Here is a 15,266-nt window from a genome sequence, read left to right on the forward strand (position 1 = left end):
TAGCCCAGAGGGAGATAAGTGGTATAGAGACACAAGAGTTGCGTCCAGTATCACTACCCTGTATATTTGATTGAATTGTGTAGTATTGAGTATTGATATAATATTAAAAAGTACTTTCTTTTCTAAAAGGACAAGCACTGGGCTCAACATGAACTTTTTTGATTTGTTCATTGATTGTTGAGTAATGAGATTGACCCCCCCGAAACCCCCTACCTTTAAAGCATGTGACTGATTGCTGTTGCTACTTTGAGAGTCAAAAGGATTATACCCTAGCCCAGTTCGCAGAGCCATAGTAGGATGGGCTCCAGGACATGAGAAGCAAATAATCTTTATGCCTACTGCGTAGTACTTCTCAGCCATTAAGCTAACATGATTTTGTCTAGTAAACCAAAAGCCAATTCTCACAATAAATCCTTACTGCAGATATTTACAAAGCGGCCGACTGGAGCTGTTCATACTTTGTCAAGACATTGATGCATACTCCATGGCAGATGGCCACCCAGGTGTATTAGAACTCGCTGAAGTTGTTGTACTCCCTTTTAAGAGATGGGTTTGGCATTTTATTTAGTGCTCTTTATTAATTATGCAGTTCCCCCTGAAGTAGAAAGAATAGTAACTTACATCCTTCATGGAAATCCCTGCTGAATATTCATTGAAATCTTAGGTTCCCCCGTCTCCAATAGAAAGAATTAATAATTTGATTTAATTCTGAGCTGCATTCTCTGTCTCGTTACAGTAATAACTGGAACAATTGACATTGCATAGTGGGATACTAGGAAATTCAATGTCTTTTCGAATCAGTGTCCGTTTTCCATTCTGTGAATCTACTTTGACTGTGTTTTCTTTAATTTTTGCTTAAAAAAGGCTTGTGAATTTTTTTTTTTCTGTTAGAAGTGGTAAACTAGTTACTTTGGGTGTTTTTATTGGCTTGTAGTTTAAAGAAAATAAACGAAAATTGCCCAATGCAGCCTTCAAATAGGCTTCTCAAAAATGTATATATTTTTATTTCAAAATTGGATTTTCCAACCAAAAGTGTATTATATTTTATAAAAGGGTGCTCTTTGATCCCACAAGAAACTGTCTGTTCTTGCTTTTGATTTGTATTATGATTCCTCGTAAGAAGAAATTTACAGGAAACTGTTCCTTTTAAATTGTGAGCGTTCTGGTTTAAAGGTGGGTTATCAACACTCAAGTGTCAAGTTAGCAAGAAACATTATTACTAAGACTAACAGATGTCAGTGAGTGACCAACAAAACTTGTTTAACCTTGGGCCAGATTATGCTTTGTGTGGTGAGATCAGTACTTATTATACTGCTTTACCCTAGTTTCTTAAGGCTTTTACAGAGAAATCTACAAGCTTTAGCATTTGCTGTTTTCCAGCTTGACACCACTCTGCTTGATTCCCTCTCATTTGTTTTTGGTGCTGTGCTTCAAGTTCCTTGTTGCCTTGTTGACCGTCTCTCAGTGGTTGATATTAATATTTCCTTCAGCATGCCTGAACATTTAGCTTAAAAAATTGATTGAAGAAAGTTATAGAATCTCTACAAAACGATGATGATCTTCATCGAAGAAATCACTTGAAATCTGTGTTTGCAGATTGTCTGTTGCCGTGAAGTTTGGCACTTTATGTAACATTTTAATGGTGATGTGGCGATGGAGACTAGCACCGCGCTGCACACCTTCCTATAATAATTTGTTCGCTTCTGAGCTCGCATTCGAATGCGAGTGTAAACCTACTTGGGTGTGACCTTTAAGCTACATGTCACTGAGGCTTGGACTGTATTGGTTAAATGTTTTTACCTACTTAGGTGGGACCTGTAACCTATGTCCATCCACTGGCAGCATGGGAATAGCCGAAATTCCCATGAGTTTCAATATCACATGCATAGATGAACTTCTAATGGTTAGTTTAAATGAATAGTGTTTGTGCGTTGTATATATTACAACCCGAGATGAAATTGTAACTGATGGATTTATGTATTTCAAGTAATACTTTTAACTTTTATGTCTGAGAGAACCTATGCACTTTAGCACACAGCGAGCGCAAGATCGCGCAGGTAGCGTTCTAGTGCTCAGTGTAAGACGAGGCTTATGTTGGAACACTCATGAGTAAGAGACATTGTATGTATGTAATATATATAACATGAGTAATGATTTATTTTTTCAAACATCTTTTTATTGAGTATAAACACATACAGCTGATGGCATTACATCTTATGTCCTTTCCCCACAGCCAAATCAATACATAAAGAAGACACAGTAGCTCAGTGAGCAGGGAAATGCAATACTTGACACCTTACATTCCCCATGCCTACCTGCTCAATTTTATGCTTCGGTACATTTAGAACCCCACCACAACTCTCCTTCGCCCCCTGCTCTCTGTTTTATGATTGTTGTTGCACGATGCACTTTAGCATGAAGAAATGCATTTACTTACACACGTTAACGTTTGTCTATGATGACACATTTCAGGGGGTCATGTGATGAGATATAATCTGTAAACAAAATGGTGTTTGATATTTGTGAACTTGGCTGGCAAGTACAGCCGAAATGCGTCAAGCAGGCTCTTTGACAATAAAAGAGAGAACTTGGAGCAAACTGCAGTGTTTGCACCCGTTTTGTCTAAACAGTGGTACGGGATGTGTGTGTGTGTTCATTGCAAAAAAAAGAGAGAAGGGAGAGGGGTGGGGAAAGTTTCCCGTTGTGGACATTAAAGAGGGCGGCGAGGGCCGGGGTCAATCTCCTATTCGTTAAGCGGGACTACCGCGTAGTTGCATACGGCGTGAGTAGAGGGGGGATGAGGGATAGTAGTATAGTCGGGGCCTTTGTTGGTGTACTAATCAACAATCAGCAGTCACCGTGCAAGAATGGCACCCATTATCTTGCAGGTTATTGATGAGTTTCTCGTGGAAGGCAATTTTATACATTTATATAAGCCATTCCTTTTAGGAGGGTGGGTGTGGGGAATGCCAGTGACGGAGTATGCAGAGCTTTGCTGCCGTCAGTGCTGTATGCAGCAGTCTGCATTTATGGAAGAATAGGGAGGTTGTGTCCACCGTGTAATGGAGCATGATCAAGGGGCGCAACAGAGGGGTGGGGATCGCTATCATAGTCAAACCGACTTAATCCCAGAGAGTGCAGATGTTAGGGGAGTCCCTTGTTTCAGATTATGGACCATGTGTTCTGTATTGTACAGTATTTATTGATATGAATTGTACATTTCTCTTTTTTAATTATACGTAATCGCCTGTTTTTATCTACTGTTATAAATTGCAAAATCTCTAACCAACAGTTTTAACGAGGTGCGGATATGTTGTAACTTTTATGGTTTTTACTGAAAACCGAATAAAGTTGTTTTTGATTTATTGAGTGCAGATGTTAGGGGAGTCATGAAGTACATACGTCAGCAATTCGAGTGATGAAGCAGTACTCCAGCTTAGAGTTTTGTTGGTGTTCAGTGCCTGTAGCATTTTGAAAAGATAGAATTTCATCCTCGTCTCTCTTCTCTCGGTTCAGTACACCCAGTAGTTCGGCCCATATATTACACCTGGAGTCGGTCCTGCCATCTAACTCACAATCTCGCCACCTGTGGTTGAGAGTACAGATGCTGGATCAAGACTCAACATCACTCCCTTGAATCGCTCCCAGATATTGAGATATGAGAGTCGGGGGAGGACAGTATGACCCATGGTGTGGTGACTAGTCGCCGTGTAGAACAGTTGTATAGTTTTGTATATCTCTACTATTGGTGGGCGGGGGATCGCCGGTATTCCTCGCGTAGCACCTCTAAAGACTTGAGTGCCCCAGGACCTCTATGTGGTTCAGGGAGAGGCTCGCCGCCTCGCACCAGAGACCCCAAATGAGCATTTTTCCTCCCATGCGGATGCTGGAATTGCGGCATATCGGTGCCTTATCGTGGAGATTGGTGTCGACCAATTAAGGTTTGTGCGTAAAAACTCATGTTTTGATGATGGGGTTTACCGGCCTCGGGGCTGACTCGTCATTATTGTACAGTGATTGTAACTCCGGTGGGCTTCCTGTTATGCTATTCTTGATCGCGGCACACAGTGGTGTTCTTGGACTTGGCGTTGCATATAGGCTACCTGCGCCAGGTGCAGGGCCAGGCAATAATGGTCAACTGAGGGAAGTCCTAGACTACCGCATGACTTGTCAGCTGTAAGTTTACCTATGGCTAGATGAGGTTTCGACTTCACCCAGAAGAAAGTCTTAATCCCTTTGTCCAGGAGTTGCAGTGTTTTGAGGGGTATTAAAAGTGGGAACATTTCCAGCACATTGGTGAGCCTCGGGAATGTCGCCATTTTTACTGCCAGCGTCCTTATCCATAACGAGAGGTGGAACTGTGACCACTTATCGTAATCAAGCCTTGTCCTCTCCAAGAGCGACTCTGACTTGCCCTCCACCATGGGTGATGTAGATTCCCAGGTACTTAAGGCGGGAGACCTCCCTCTGAAAGGGGGTTGCCCTCTATAGCAGCTCTAGTTGTCATCTGCAAAAGTGGCAGGTCCTTGCTCTTCCCCCAGTTTATCCTGAAGCCGGATTGCGCAGCGAAAGCAGAAACTGTATCGAGGAGGGTCTGGATTGAAACCATAAGGTCAGAGAGCGTGAGCAGAATATCTTCCGCATAGAGATAATGTCGACAGGCCTCCCAGAGTGGAGATTCCCACTATCTGCTCCGATTGGTATAGAGCTGTTGCCAGGGGTTTCATGGCCAGAAGGACGAGCAAGGGTGACAACGGGCATCCCTGTCACATCCCGCTCCAGACCAGAAAGGGGTCTGAAAGAAAGCTTCTGCAGTTGACCTGTGCGGAAGAGGAATCGTAAAGCCAGCAGACCTTGGAAACAAAGTCTTCACTGAGGCCAAATTTGCAGTGTGTCACAAAGAGAGAGCCCCAATCGGTTCTGTCAAATGCCTTCTCGTCATCGAACAAGAGGGCCAGGGCCTCCTCTGGTAAATCTTTGGCCCGCCAAAAGCCATGTGCCAACGTATGTAAGTGGTTGTGTGATGAGCTCCCTGGGACAAACCCCACTTGAATGAGATGGACCAGTGAGGGGATTACCTTTTTTAGGCAGGCTTCCAGAATCCCGGCTAGGATCTTAATATCTTCATTGAGGAGGGAAATAGGCCTGTTACTGCTACAAAGGAGAGTGTCCTTCCCGGGCTTGAGGAGGACTGTGATGAGGGCTATATTTGAGAGAGTTCAGAGATTCTCCGTTCTTTCTGCCTTTCCACCACTTCCACATTCTTCTGTTTGTAGAACTCAGCTGGAAAACCATCCTCCCCGGGGTTCTTATGGCACGAAAGGTTGGAGATGGCCTGTGCTATCTCCTCCTTGGTGATTTCTCCCTGGAGCAGTTCATTGCCCATCACGTTCAGGCTGGGTGTATCGTGGCAAAGAAGACTATCTGTGTGGAGTCCAGAACCACTTCGGAAGTATAGAGGTCCTGGTAGTAATTGAACGTGATCGATTGTCCAGTGGGCGGCTGATGATGTGACCAGAATCCGTTTTAATGGCCTTTATAGCCATCCCTGCTTCCCTGTGTCACAATTGCACTGCCAGCCGCCTGCCTGCCTTCTCCCCCTGCTCATAGAGGCGTTTTTTCAATTTTTGTAGGGCATGTTCTGCCTTAGAAATGAAAAGCATATTGAGATCCATGCACACTTTCTCCAATTGGTGTCGGGTTGTAACGGAGGGGCGGGCCGTCTATTGGCGTGTTAGCTCAACTATGGCCTTTGCCAAGACACCCTGTTCTGTCTTCAGTTATTTAGTTTTGGTGGCATCCCCTATCAAGTGCCCCTAATGGTCGCTTTGGCTGCCCATATCATTTGTGCTGTGGTCAGTGACACTTTGTTGTGCCCTAGGTATGTGGCAACATTAGATTTAAACTGCTCTTTACCTTGGGGCTGCTTCTACTGGGAAAGGGGAGGCACCAGGGTTTGCGGATTAACATTGCAAGCCCCAGATCCGCTGAGAAGTGGGTTGGTGACTTGAGTGTGAGAGTATAGCTCATCATGGTGATCATTGGCTGGGAGGTGAGGAAGTAATCCAATCTCGATTGGGTGCAACGCACTGGGGAGATAAAGGTGAACTTCCTATATGTGGTGTGGAGGAGCCACCAGGCTTCCAGAAGGCTGTGGTCAGTGACAATGTCGCTCCAGAAGGCCTGGTCTACATTATTAACTGTATCCAGTGGGCCAGTACGACCTAGTACCGCATCCTGTGCTAGATTCCCGGTGCCCCCTATGAGCAGGTGGGTAGCGGCCATCTCCGTCAGCAAACGGTTAAGCTGTAAGAGGGCTAGGTGTTTCGGTCCCGTCTGAGCAAATTATACCCCCACACTGTGTTCTATCACATATTCGGATCTTGACAAATTCGTAGTGTTCTCTGCGTTGGTCTACTTCTTGAGCACAGTGAGTGGGAGAGATTTCGGTAGTAGTATAGCTACTCTGCATTTCCGGGCCACCACTGCTCCGTCATCTGGTGACGGTGAACGGCTGCTATGGATAACCCTGCCCACCCAGTCGCGTTGGAGCTTCTCTGTCTCAGTGCATGAAAGGTGGATTTTCTGAAGCAAAGCTATGTCTGCCTGTTTGAAGTTAAGATATTCAAACACCTTTTTGCGTTTAGTGAAGTTTGTGAGGCCTTTCACATTCCATGATATGTTCAAACCCCTCGGCAGCGACATGTCAACACGGAGGGGTCAATAAGCAGCAGAGGATGGACCAGGAAAAAGCATATGGCAATCTTGCTGAGCGCAGTGACCGACGGCAGCGATTGGTAAGGGAGGTGGCAACCCCCCCTGTAAGAGGCGTATGCAGGCCCGGGGTCACCGGGGTCTGGACTTGCAAGCACACTCGAGAATGACGGTGGGGGACACTGAAATGGGGTGGACGGGGACGTGGGAGTAAGCCAAGTGTGGGAGAGGTGAGGAGACAAATTGAGTAGGGATAAGGGTACCCAAGTGGGCTAGCTCCCGGAGCCAGGCAGTAACTTTAGTCAGCGGGTCTAAGCCTGTAGGCCCGCAAAGCTCAGGAGGTTCACTAAAGATGGGGGTGAGTAACCAGCATGTGTCCACAATATGTTGCTTATGGTGGGTGGGTAACCGTTGTAAGGGTCCCTTGCCTGGGAGAGGCACAAAGGTGACTGGGGGCCTGTGGCATCAATCTGTGGAAGTCCATGGCAGCGGGTGGAGTGGGCCAAGATGTTAGGGATGTGCACCTCAAGGTCCTGCCCACAGGCAAGGGTGGAGGATGTTAAGTGTGTTCAATTAGCGGGGGAGGTAGAGTATTGGTCGCTGTTGTTGTTGGGGTGGTTGGCATCAGTTGTCTGACGCAAGTTCCACGCGGCCCATTGGCACACCAGGAGAGGAGGGTGGATGCCATGCCAATCAACAGGTGTCTCATTTCCCATGCGGGGGTGGTGGGGTCCCGCAGCACGGTAGGGCTTTGGTGCAGAGGTCGGTGGTGTAAGGCCCCAAGCAAGGAGCATGGAGTGGGCAGATGATTCTCATCTGCCCATGGAGGCAGCACAGCTGGCTGCAATCGGAGTGCCAGTGCGGTAGGGCACTACATGGAAACAGGCTGGACAGAGTGCTACACCCTAAGTAGGCGACCTTTAAAGCAACAGCGGTCATTAAACAGCAAACAGTAAAACATGAGACTGACATGTGGTACTCTTCTGCTTGCTGTGGGGATACAGAGAAAAAATAGTCAATGTGTACATCAGTCCATCGCCGGTCCTGTCTTCAACGGCGAGCGGAATTTGTCGTGGCCTCTAACTTCTGTGAGCTCCACCACTGCTCGGATCACTTTATCTCTTCTGCTCTGTGATAGGGTTGATCTGTCCTGTTGTGTGTCTCCCCCACCCCCTCGTCCAAAGGTGCAAGCCCTCTGTCCCTGGGGTGGGCGCTTTCGTGGCCAGTGCAGTTGTGTTGGAGACGTGTGCTGTGTTCATGTTCTGTTGCTGTAGGCCTTCCAGAAAAGACTGCAGTTCTTCTGTATCGTGAAATTCTTCCGCTTTTCCCTCCAATATTTAATGTCCCATTCGCGCAATTGAGGTCGGAGCGAAAATAAGGTTTTCTTCTTGTCATTTGTCTCCCTGGAAAAGCCCACTGAGATAGCAGACTATACCAAATGTCACTTCAAGAGGTCTCAGGGTTCAAACCCTATCAATGTTGTTACATTAAGATGGCTGTCAGATCCCCATGCCATGTGTTTTACTATTACACGGATAGCATTCCACTATATAACACCTGATATTAGTTATATCCCCTAATACCACACTCTCCTCTGTCAATTACCCCTCCTCTTACCCAATCTCTAACCCTAAGAAATTGAGGATCATATGTGATTTTTGATGTGTGATGTTAAAACACTTCCCTTTTCCAAAGATCAGTTATATCTACAGGTTGTGCAATTAATTACAAATTTGAATGTTGTGCTATTCTGACAAATGTGTTTTTTTTTTTTTCTAGGAAGAAGAAATACTATTGGAAAATCCAGCCGATGTTCCCGTCTTTGTTCAGTTCCTTCCATTAGGCTTATACGCTAACCCTTCTGCATTGTTGGATAAGCTTATAGCGAGGTATGTTCAAGACAGGATAATTACCTTTTGTCCTGTGAACGCTGTTAACTTAAGCTTATGAAAATATGATTTTCATATTAAGTTCCCACTGCCTCTGTTGCTTCATATTTGAACTTAATTCCTTGTAATTAGGTGATGATTGTTACATGTTGGATGCAGCATTTGTGAGTTATTTCTTGATCCATAGTTTGGCCTCCTCCCCTTACGCTTAGTTCCTTGGTGGCTAGTGTCTCGAGTCTCGACTAGGAATGTTTCACATGTGTGAGCCTCCATGCTGCAGCCAACCACAGGTTCCTGTGATGTGTAGACATGAATGGTCAAGCTCTTTCAGCAGTGGTTGAAGATGCCCGCATCACACAGTCCCAGCAGGGAGGAGTGGAGTGAGGCTCTTGACTAGGCCTGTGCGTAAAATTCCACTTGCAGAGTTTTGCCCACTCCGCGTAGAGCACGGAGTCTTGAAAAACTCTTCATAGAGTTTTTCCTCTTGCGCGAGCGAGGAAAACCGTACGCTAGACCACCTCACAGTGAGATTTCCTCAATGCCGGCGGTCGCAGTAGGTCACTACCGCTTGCCTTGGGAAACCGGCCACTTGCGTTGAGGAAGCTGCCCCTTGAGTAGAATATCTACTCGAGCGGCAGAAAGGAGCAGCACACTCTTACGCTGCACGTGGTGCAGTTCGTACTGAGTTTACAGAACAGGTCAAACTCCCAGCACTAAAAATCAGTGCGAGCAGCACGACTTAACTTTAATCCACCGCTTGCGGAACTCAGCGGCTGAGTTTTTCAGTACTTCGCGGAGTTCTGCGTAGCTGAACTCCGTCCAGGCCTACTCTTGACTGTTCCAGGGAGATGCTGTTTGTTCACCTGCAGTCAGAGACCTCCACCCATCTCTTGTGCTCAAAGGTCACCAAAGCAGTCCCAACTCTCCCTCCACACGTTTTAGCTGTCAAATGGTTAACATATTAATGATGAGCAAGTGTGTTTAGATAGGCTACTGCAATTTGATGCTCTTTTGCTTAAGTGACTGCAGTGAATATTTGCAGCTAAATTGAAGACCATTGCTCTTTTCCCCAATTAAGAGTCACTTTAAGGTTTAGCTATATATTGCTGTCACAGCCAGATCAGGTGGGGTGTTAAGTTTACAGCCTGAGAGGTGAAAACAACTTACCAAATGAGAGTACGAAGGAGACAATAGTGAGAGATTAGTGGAGATGAAAGTGAGAGAGGTATCATTAGGGTGAAGAGAGACAAAAGCAGAAATGGAGAAGAGTTGGAGAATGGAATAGACAATGACAGAAGTTAGAGCAGAAGAAGATAATGGGAAAATACACAAGTGAGAAGAGAAAGAAGGAGAATAAAAGGGGAGAGAAAGGGGGAGGAGATAGACAAAAGAGGGATGAAGAATAATAACAGGGTGAGATCAAAACAATAGCTGGGAGAGAAGAGGCAAACAATAGCAGAGAAGGATTGAAAGGAGAACTAAGCTGAAAAATGTCAGCAAGGAAAGGACGCTGAAGGTAGAGGGAAGAGAGGAGAGGGCAAAGGTAGGGGTGAAGGATGGAGAGAGTGGGAAGAAGGGGAGAATAGTAGACTGGAAAAAGGAGAGAGAAGTGAGGATTGTGGGAATGGGAAGTGAAAAGTGGCGATTGGGAAACTAATATGAAGGGGAGGGAGATGACAAAAGGTAGAACCGAGCCCTTAACAAATGAGCTGTATGTAGGTAAGTTTAGACACCAAGTTACCTCTGGCAATACATAAGGATGGAGTGGGTGCTGGGCTTCCTGATTTGTAATACCAAGGGAAGGATTGAATGTGTTTCTGCTGATTTCTTTTGTGGTATAGCCATCTAGGGGCCTGTTTAAGAGGTGCAATAAAGACTCTCTGAGTCCTATAGGAAAGAGTACATTTGTAGGATAACTCAAATATGGATTTTTCTTCACATTAGAGATTGTATAGTGATGGAAATACTACTGGTGAATTCTGTGTCAGTCTTTCAAGGTATTCTCTTAATTTCATTTGAGCCTGTTGCCTAGCCTTCTCTTAGCTTCATCTGTGCTCACTTTTGACAGGCTAATATATGCATCAGGACTTACCACAGATTCAGCTCATACTATGCATGACTGTGACCAACAGAATGCACGTTAGCTCTCATATGCCAATGTACTTCTCGCCTGTGGCTAAATGTCTGAGCCTTTGAATGCTCACAGTAAGCTGCACTGAAGGGATCTGTGCTCCTTGTGAACATTGGCAGTTAAATACCCTGTTTTAGTACATCAGGAATAGTGCAGCTATTTTAGGGCCCTTTCTATGTGACTACTTTTCTGAAAAGGGAGTAACTTATGAAATAAACTCTTTTCACAGACATGACTGTCTTATTCTACTCATGATTGCCACTCAGTGGCAAACAGAAGGCAGTGAAATGTCGCACAGTCATTTTGCAAATATTGAAATTCCATACATAAACTGACAGCTTGTCAGCTATTGGTTGATTGTTGTAGAGGCAGATTAAAGGCAAACATTAATTTTTCCCCTCAGAAATGAAGTGGTGGTGTAAGATTCTTGTTGTAAATGGGCAGGTTTTTTTTTCATTTTTACTCTGAACTGAACATGCATGAAAAACAATATGGAACAAAAGAACATTGTATTTACTTGTCCCATTTTGCTGATGTAAAAGTTCTCTGTGATTGTGAGTTGGTCATAAATGATACATATGCCCTTTATTTCAGGTTCGGCTTGAGCAAACCTGTAAATGTAGACCTGAGTACATTAGAATTTCATGTCTTCCGAAACTCGGTAAGTTTAACATTTTAAGAAAAATATCTGCTTAAAATCTCAGCAAATCATGTAGTTATTTGCAGTATTATTAAACTATATATATATGTTCGGATCCAGTATTCTCTGTATATTCAAGAGTATACAGTACACATCAGTAGGAAATGAGAGTATCATTAACTTTCTTATTACAGCAACAGTTATGAGACATTTTGAAGTTTGGTAGTGGATTTGATCCAGTTTCAGTTCAATACCTTACTGCATTTGTAACACTATACTTTCAAGCTTAGGGACCTGGGTACATTTATAATAACCATATAAAGCTGGAACAGCTATGATAAAACTAGACATCCCTGCTTACCGTTTTCACTGACTTAATTCATGTTAAGTTCAAACAATTGATATCACCGGTAATCTTTAATATGGATCATGTTAATATCTTATAAATCCTGCATCACTAAATCATGTAAGATCCCATAGGTCTCCAAAAGAGCTATTCTTTAGCATAGACCAGTGTACATTTGAATTTGCTTACTAGGATGTTGCCCTTACAGATTCGAGCTATAACATTTTCTTTGTTTAACTAATTTCAGATAAAACTTGAGAGACAAAGCCTCAGTGACTATTTTTAAAGAGTGACATCCATGCTAAATGTTAAAAGCTTTAATCATTAAACTGGGTGGTATTGATGTATTACACATCCAACATTTGCCCTTTTGAGCCCCAACATTATAATTTGATGCAAAAACAAAATAATCAAGCTCAGAAACAAATTCGACTGTTTTTCCATTCAGAGCTCTAACTAAGGGTTAATACAAAGAAAGTTATATATATGATTGAATTTTCATAGGAGGCTCATGATACAGATAAATGTATTTGCCCAAAATGAGTAGTCCACAGTAAATTGTTCATAAAGATAATTTCCGTCACAAGGTGTTCATTATCAAGGGTCGAAGTGGATTTTACTAATCTTTTTACAAAAAAAAATTTGGCACTTAAGGCTATAGTCACTTTGTTTTCCTTGCAGTATGTAGGAAACTGTTGATCTAGCTTTGCTGAACCATCTTGTTTGGTTCATAGCAAACAGGTTTTTGGATAAAGCAAGTCTTAAACGTGCAGCTGTCTAGGAAAGCATGTTGTCATTTTCAAACATTAGTCAAGTCTCCTAAAAATAAAGATAGCCAATGAGTTTCAAGTACCTGCCCCTGTGTAAAGATCATTGTGTGTCACGTTGCCTGGATCATGCATGCATGCATGTATGTTATTTGTGTCCATCAAAGATCAGTGTTAATTTAACCTCAGTAGCTCTGTTTAATGGTCCACCTTGATACTACAGGTCTTGGTATTGGAAATCACTGAAAATGCACTTCTGCATTCAAAATACTTCACTGTTTACTAAATCACTCTTTAACCTATGGATTGTCATCTGCTTTTCAATCACCCTTCTATGTTTCCAACTGTTCTAGAAAACTAATCACCAGCTATATCTTCCCAATTGCTGCCAAGTGGCAGCATACAGCCTCAGCTCTAATCCACCTCAGGATTTGACAGAGGTGAGAACCGGATCGCTGTAATTATTTCTTGAAACATTTTTCTGCGCCCCATTAAGCGGTGCAGTGAAGAAGAGAGGGGCCATGAGAGTATCAATGACGGTGACAAATACAGCACATGATGTTTATATACCTTGTGATCTTATTAAGCATGGAATAACTCACAGGGGAGAAAGGCGAAAGATGAGGAATCTGCAGGAAGATTATGTAACCATAAGAAATCTTGTTATCAAAGATTAGTAGGTTTTTTTTCTGATCGATAGGTTTCCCTGCAGATTCCTCACCTAATCAATTTGCGTATGTAGGAAATCCACCTTTTCTTTGTGGTCACCCTAAATTTTTTGCCTTTTTCTGTACTCCATTTTTGCTGAATTCTGTGCATTGTGATTCCTGCTGAACAGGAGCAAAGTGCAAGTGCTCTGCCCCTTTAAAATGGTGAAATTGGCTTATTCCTATTAGACATATTTAACTTACCTGGAAGCCGTTAGTTTTTTGACACGTAACCACAGATTCTTCTCCTTTTTAAATATTCCTCAGATGTCAGACTGGACCCAGAAAATCATAAGCAGTACCACTGCGTGCTGGTAAATGGCGGTTGTGCCTCAGCACCAACATCGTCCCACTACGGAAGTGATGTGCAGAGCCATATATTACTACCACCAATGTGCACTAATGTTGGTTTCTTTCTTTCCACACCGCTAGACGTGGATGGTGACCAACCCTTAGTCTCTTCACAATACTGTTCACTGAAAATAAAAATCACTTAATAACCAGTGTGCAAGGGATTGTCACCCACAAAAACAGGTTATGATTTTTTTTTAACCAGTTTTATTAGTTTTCAATACAGTACATTGTTCTCAAAAAGAGAAACGGTATTAGTAGAAAGCATGCAAATGATGAAGATAGTACAATAATGACAAAATTTGATCAGCAGCAGCCGGTCCGACATATATTAATGGTAACAGTAACATTATCTAATGTCTGATCACAGTGTAGAGAGATATCCCACTCCGGCATGAGTCAGCAAATCAGCATTTCTTGGGATGGTGATGCCCCCCCATAACTCTGCTATATGGGCATCATGTGCAATGTGTGAGTTTGCCCCTCTGTCCACCAGCACGAGGCACTACGATGTCCCTGAAGGGAAGAGAGCAGTCCCTCAGCCCGTGGGAGAACAACAGGTTATAACTTTGTAGGGACTGTGTGAAACAAATGTCTGACAGATCCCCATCAAGAAGTTGTTTGGTGTCTGGGGTCAGACCACACATCCAGCGCTGCAGTGACTGCGCCTTGATGCATCCGAAGGTCACCCAGGACCATGAACTGTGGCTCCATGTCAAACATTGCACGACTCCATGACGTGAAAGGTGGACGTCTAAGGGAAGGACCTGTTCCCTCGGCAGATGGTCCTAGTGGCCAAAGTCTTTGGGTAAGTCCCCTCCCCCCCCAAAAAAGCAGAAGAAGTCCAGGTTGCACTTGACCCCCTCATTCGCGCCCCTCTCGAACTCCAGAGAAGGCGCAATGGCATCAACATGTCTCCCGAGCTCATTCTTAATGATGTTCCACTTGAGAGCGGATTCCCACCCTTTTCCTGAGGTACCCAATAATTTCTGGGGCCGTTGACAACACCGCAGCATCCCCAGTGATGCAGTGCTGCAGCTCTTTGGCACGCTACCTGCTCCCCCTTTGTGTGCCAAGGAACTGAGAGCACCTTCAACTAGGACCCTGTGAGCTTGTCCACCCTCCGTGTCAGCTGGACTCTCTGGATCCTCTACAATCCCTGCTCTGGTGTCCATGCTGAATCAAATTTTGATGTCCCAACCTGTACCAGGCCTTGGTGCGTTGACACTGATGATGCATACCCTATACTGCTTTGGGACTCCTAGTTGACCAAGGCTGTGCCATGATCCACATGGGCCGCAGCCCATCAGCAACCCATCAGACTGATAAGTCGCCCCTACCTCATGTCAGGCCCAGATTTATCCATACCTTATTTGGAGCAGACTCGTATAATGATGTTTATGAAGCAGTGGATACATTTGCCCATCAGTATACGATGATCATTGGTACAAGGATCAGAAAGATGCCAGTGACCTGGACACATATTGAACTGGTTTCTCAGCCTGGCCCTGCCACGGAGGAAAGTAGCTCATTCGCAATTGGGATGCAAAGTGCGGCGGAGGTTATTGACCTCCAGTTGCCCACCACGGAGGTGAAATCAAATGTCCTCACTGAGGTTCTTCATCCGGAGCAAACTAGTACCAAACTCATTCTGATATTTAATGAAGCTCGCACATGCACTCCGCTTGGGGCTTAGGCAAAGCCTTGCTCTAGGCTACAGT

The 15,266-nt window shown here is 44.2% G+C and overlaps 1 protein-coding gene across 1 annotated transcript in view; it reads left to right on the forward strand.

Annotated features, from left to right (window-relative positions):
* The window catches only part of TMEM131 (transmembrane protein 131), a 943,143-nt gene that overhangs the window by 500,145 nt on the left and 427,732 nt on the right, over positions 1–15,266 (forward strand). Inside the window, exons 24-25 of the mRNA XM_085622890.1 lie at positions 8,494–8,603; positions 11,329–11,395. Of these exons, the coding sequence (XP_085479016.1) occupies positions 8,494–8,603; positions 11,329–11,395 (177 nt within the window). The remainder of the gene's footprint in view (positions 1–8,493; positions 8,604–11,328; positions 11,396–15,266) is intronic.

The sequence above is a fragment of the Triturus cristatus genome, chromosome 8, assembly GCF_964204655.1.
Source record: "Triturus cristatus chromosome 8, aTriCri1.1, whole genome shotgun sequence".
Lineage (NCBI taxonomy): Eukaryota > Metazoa > Chordata > Amphibia > Caudata > Salamandridae > Triturus > Triturus cristatus.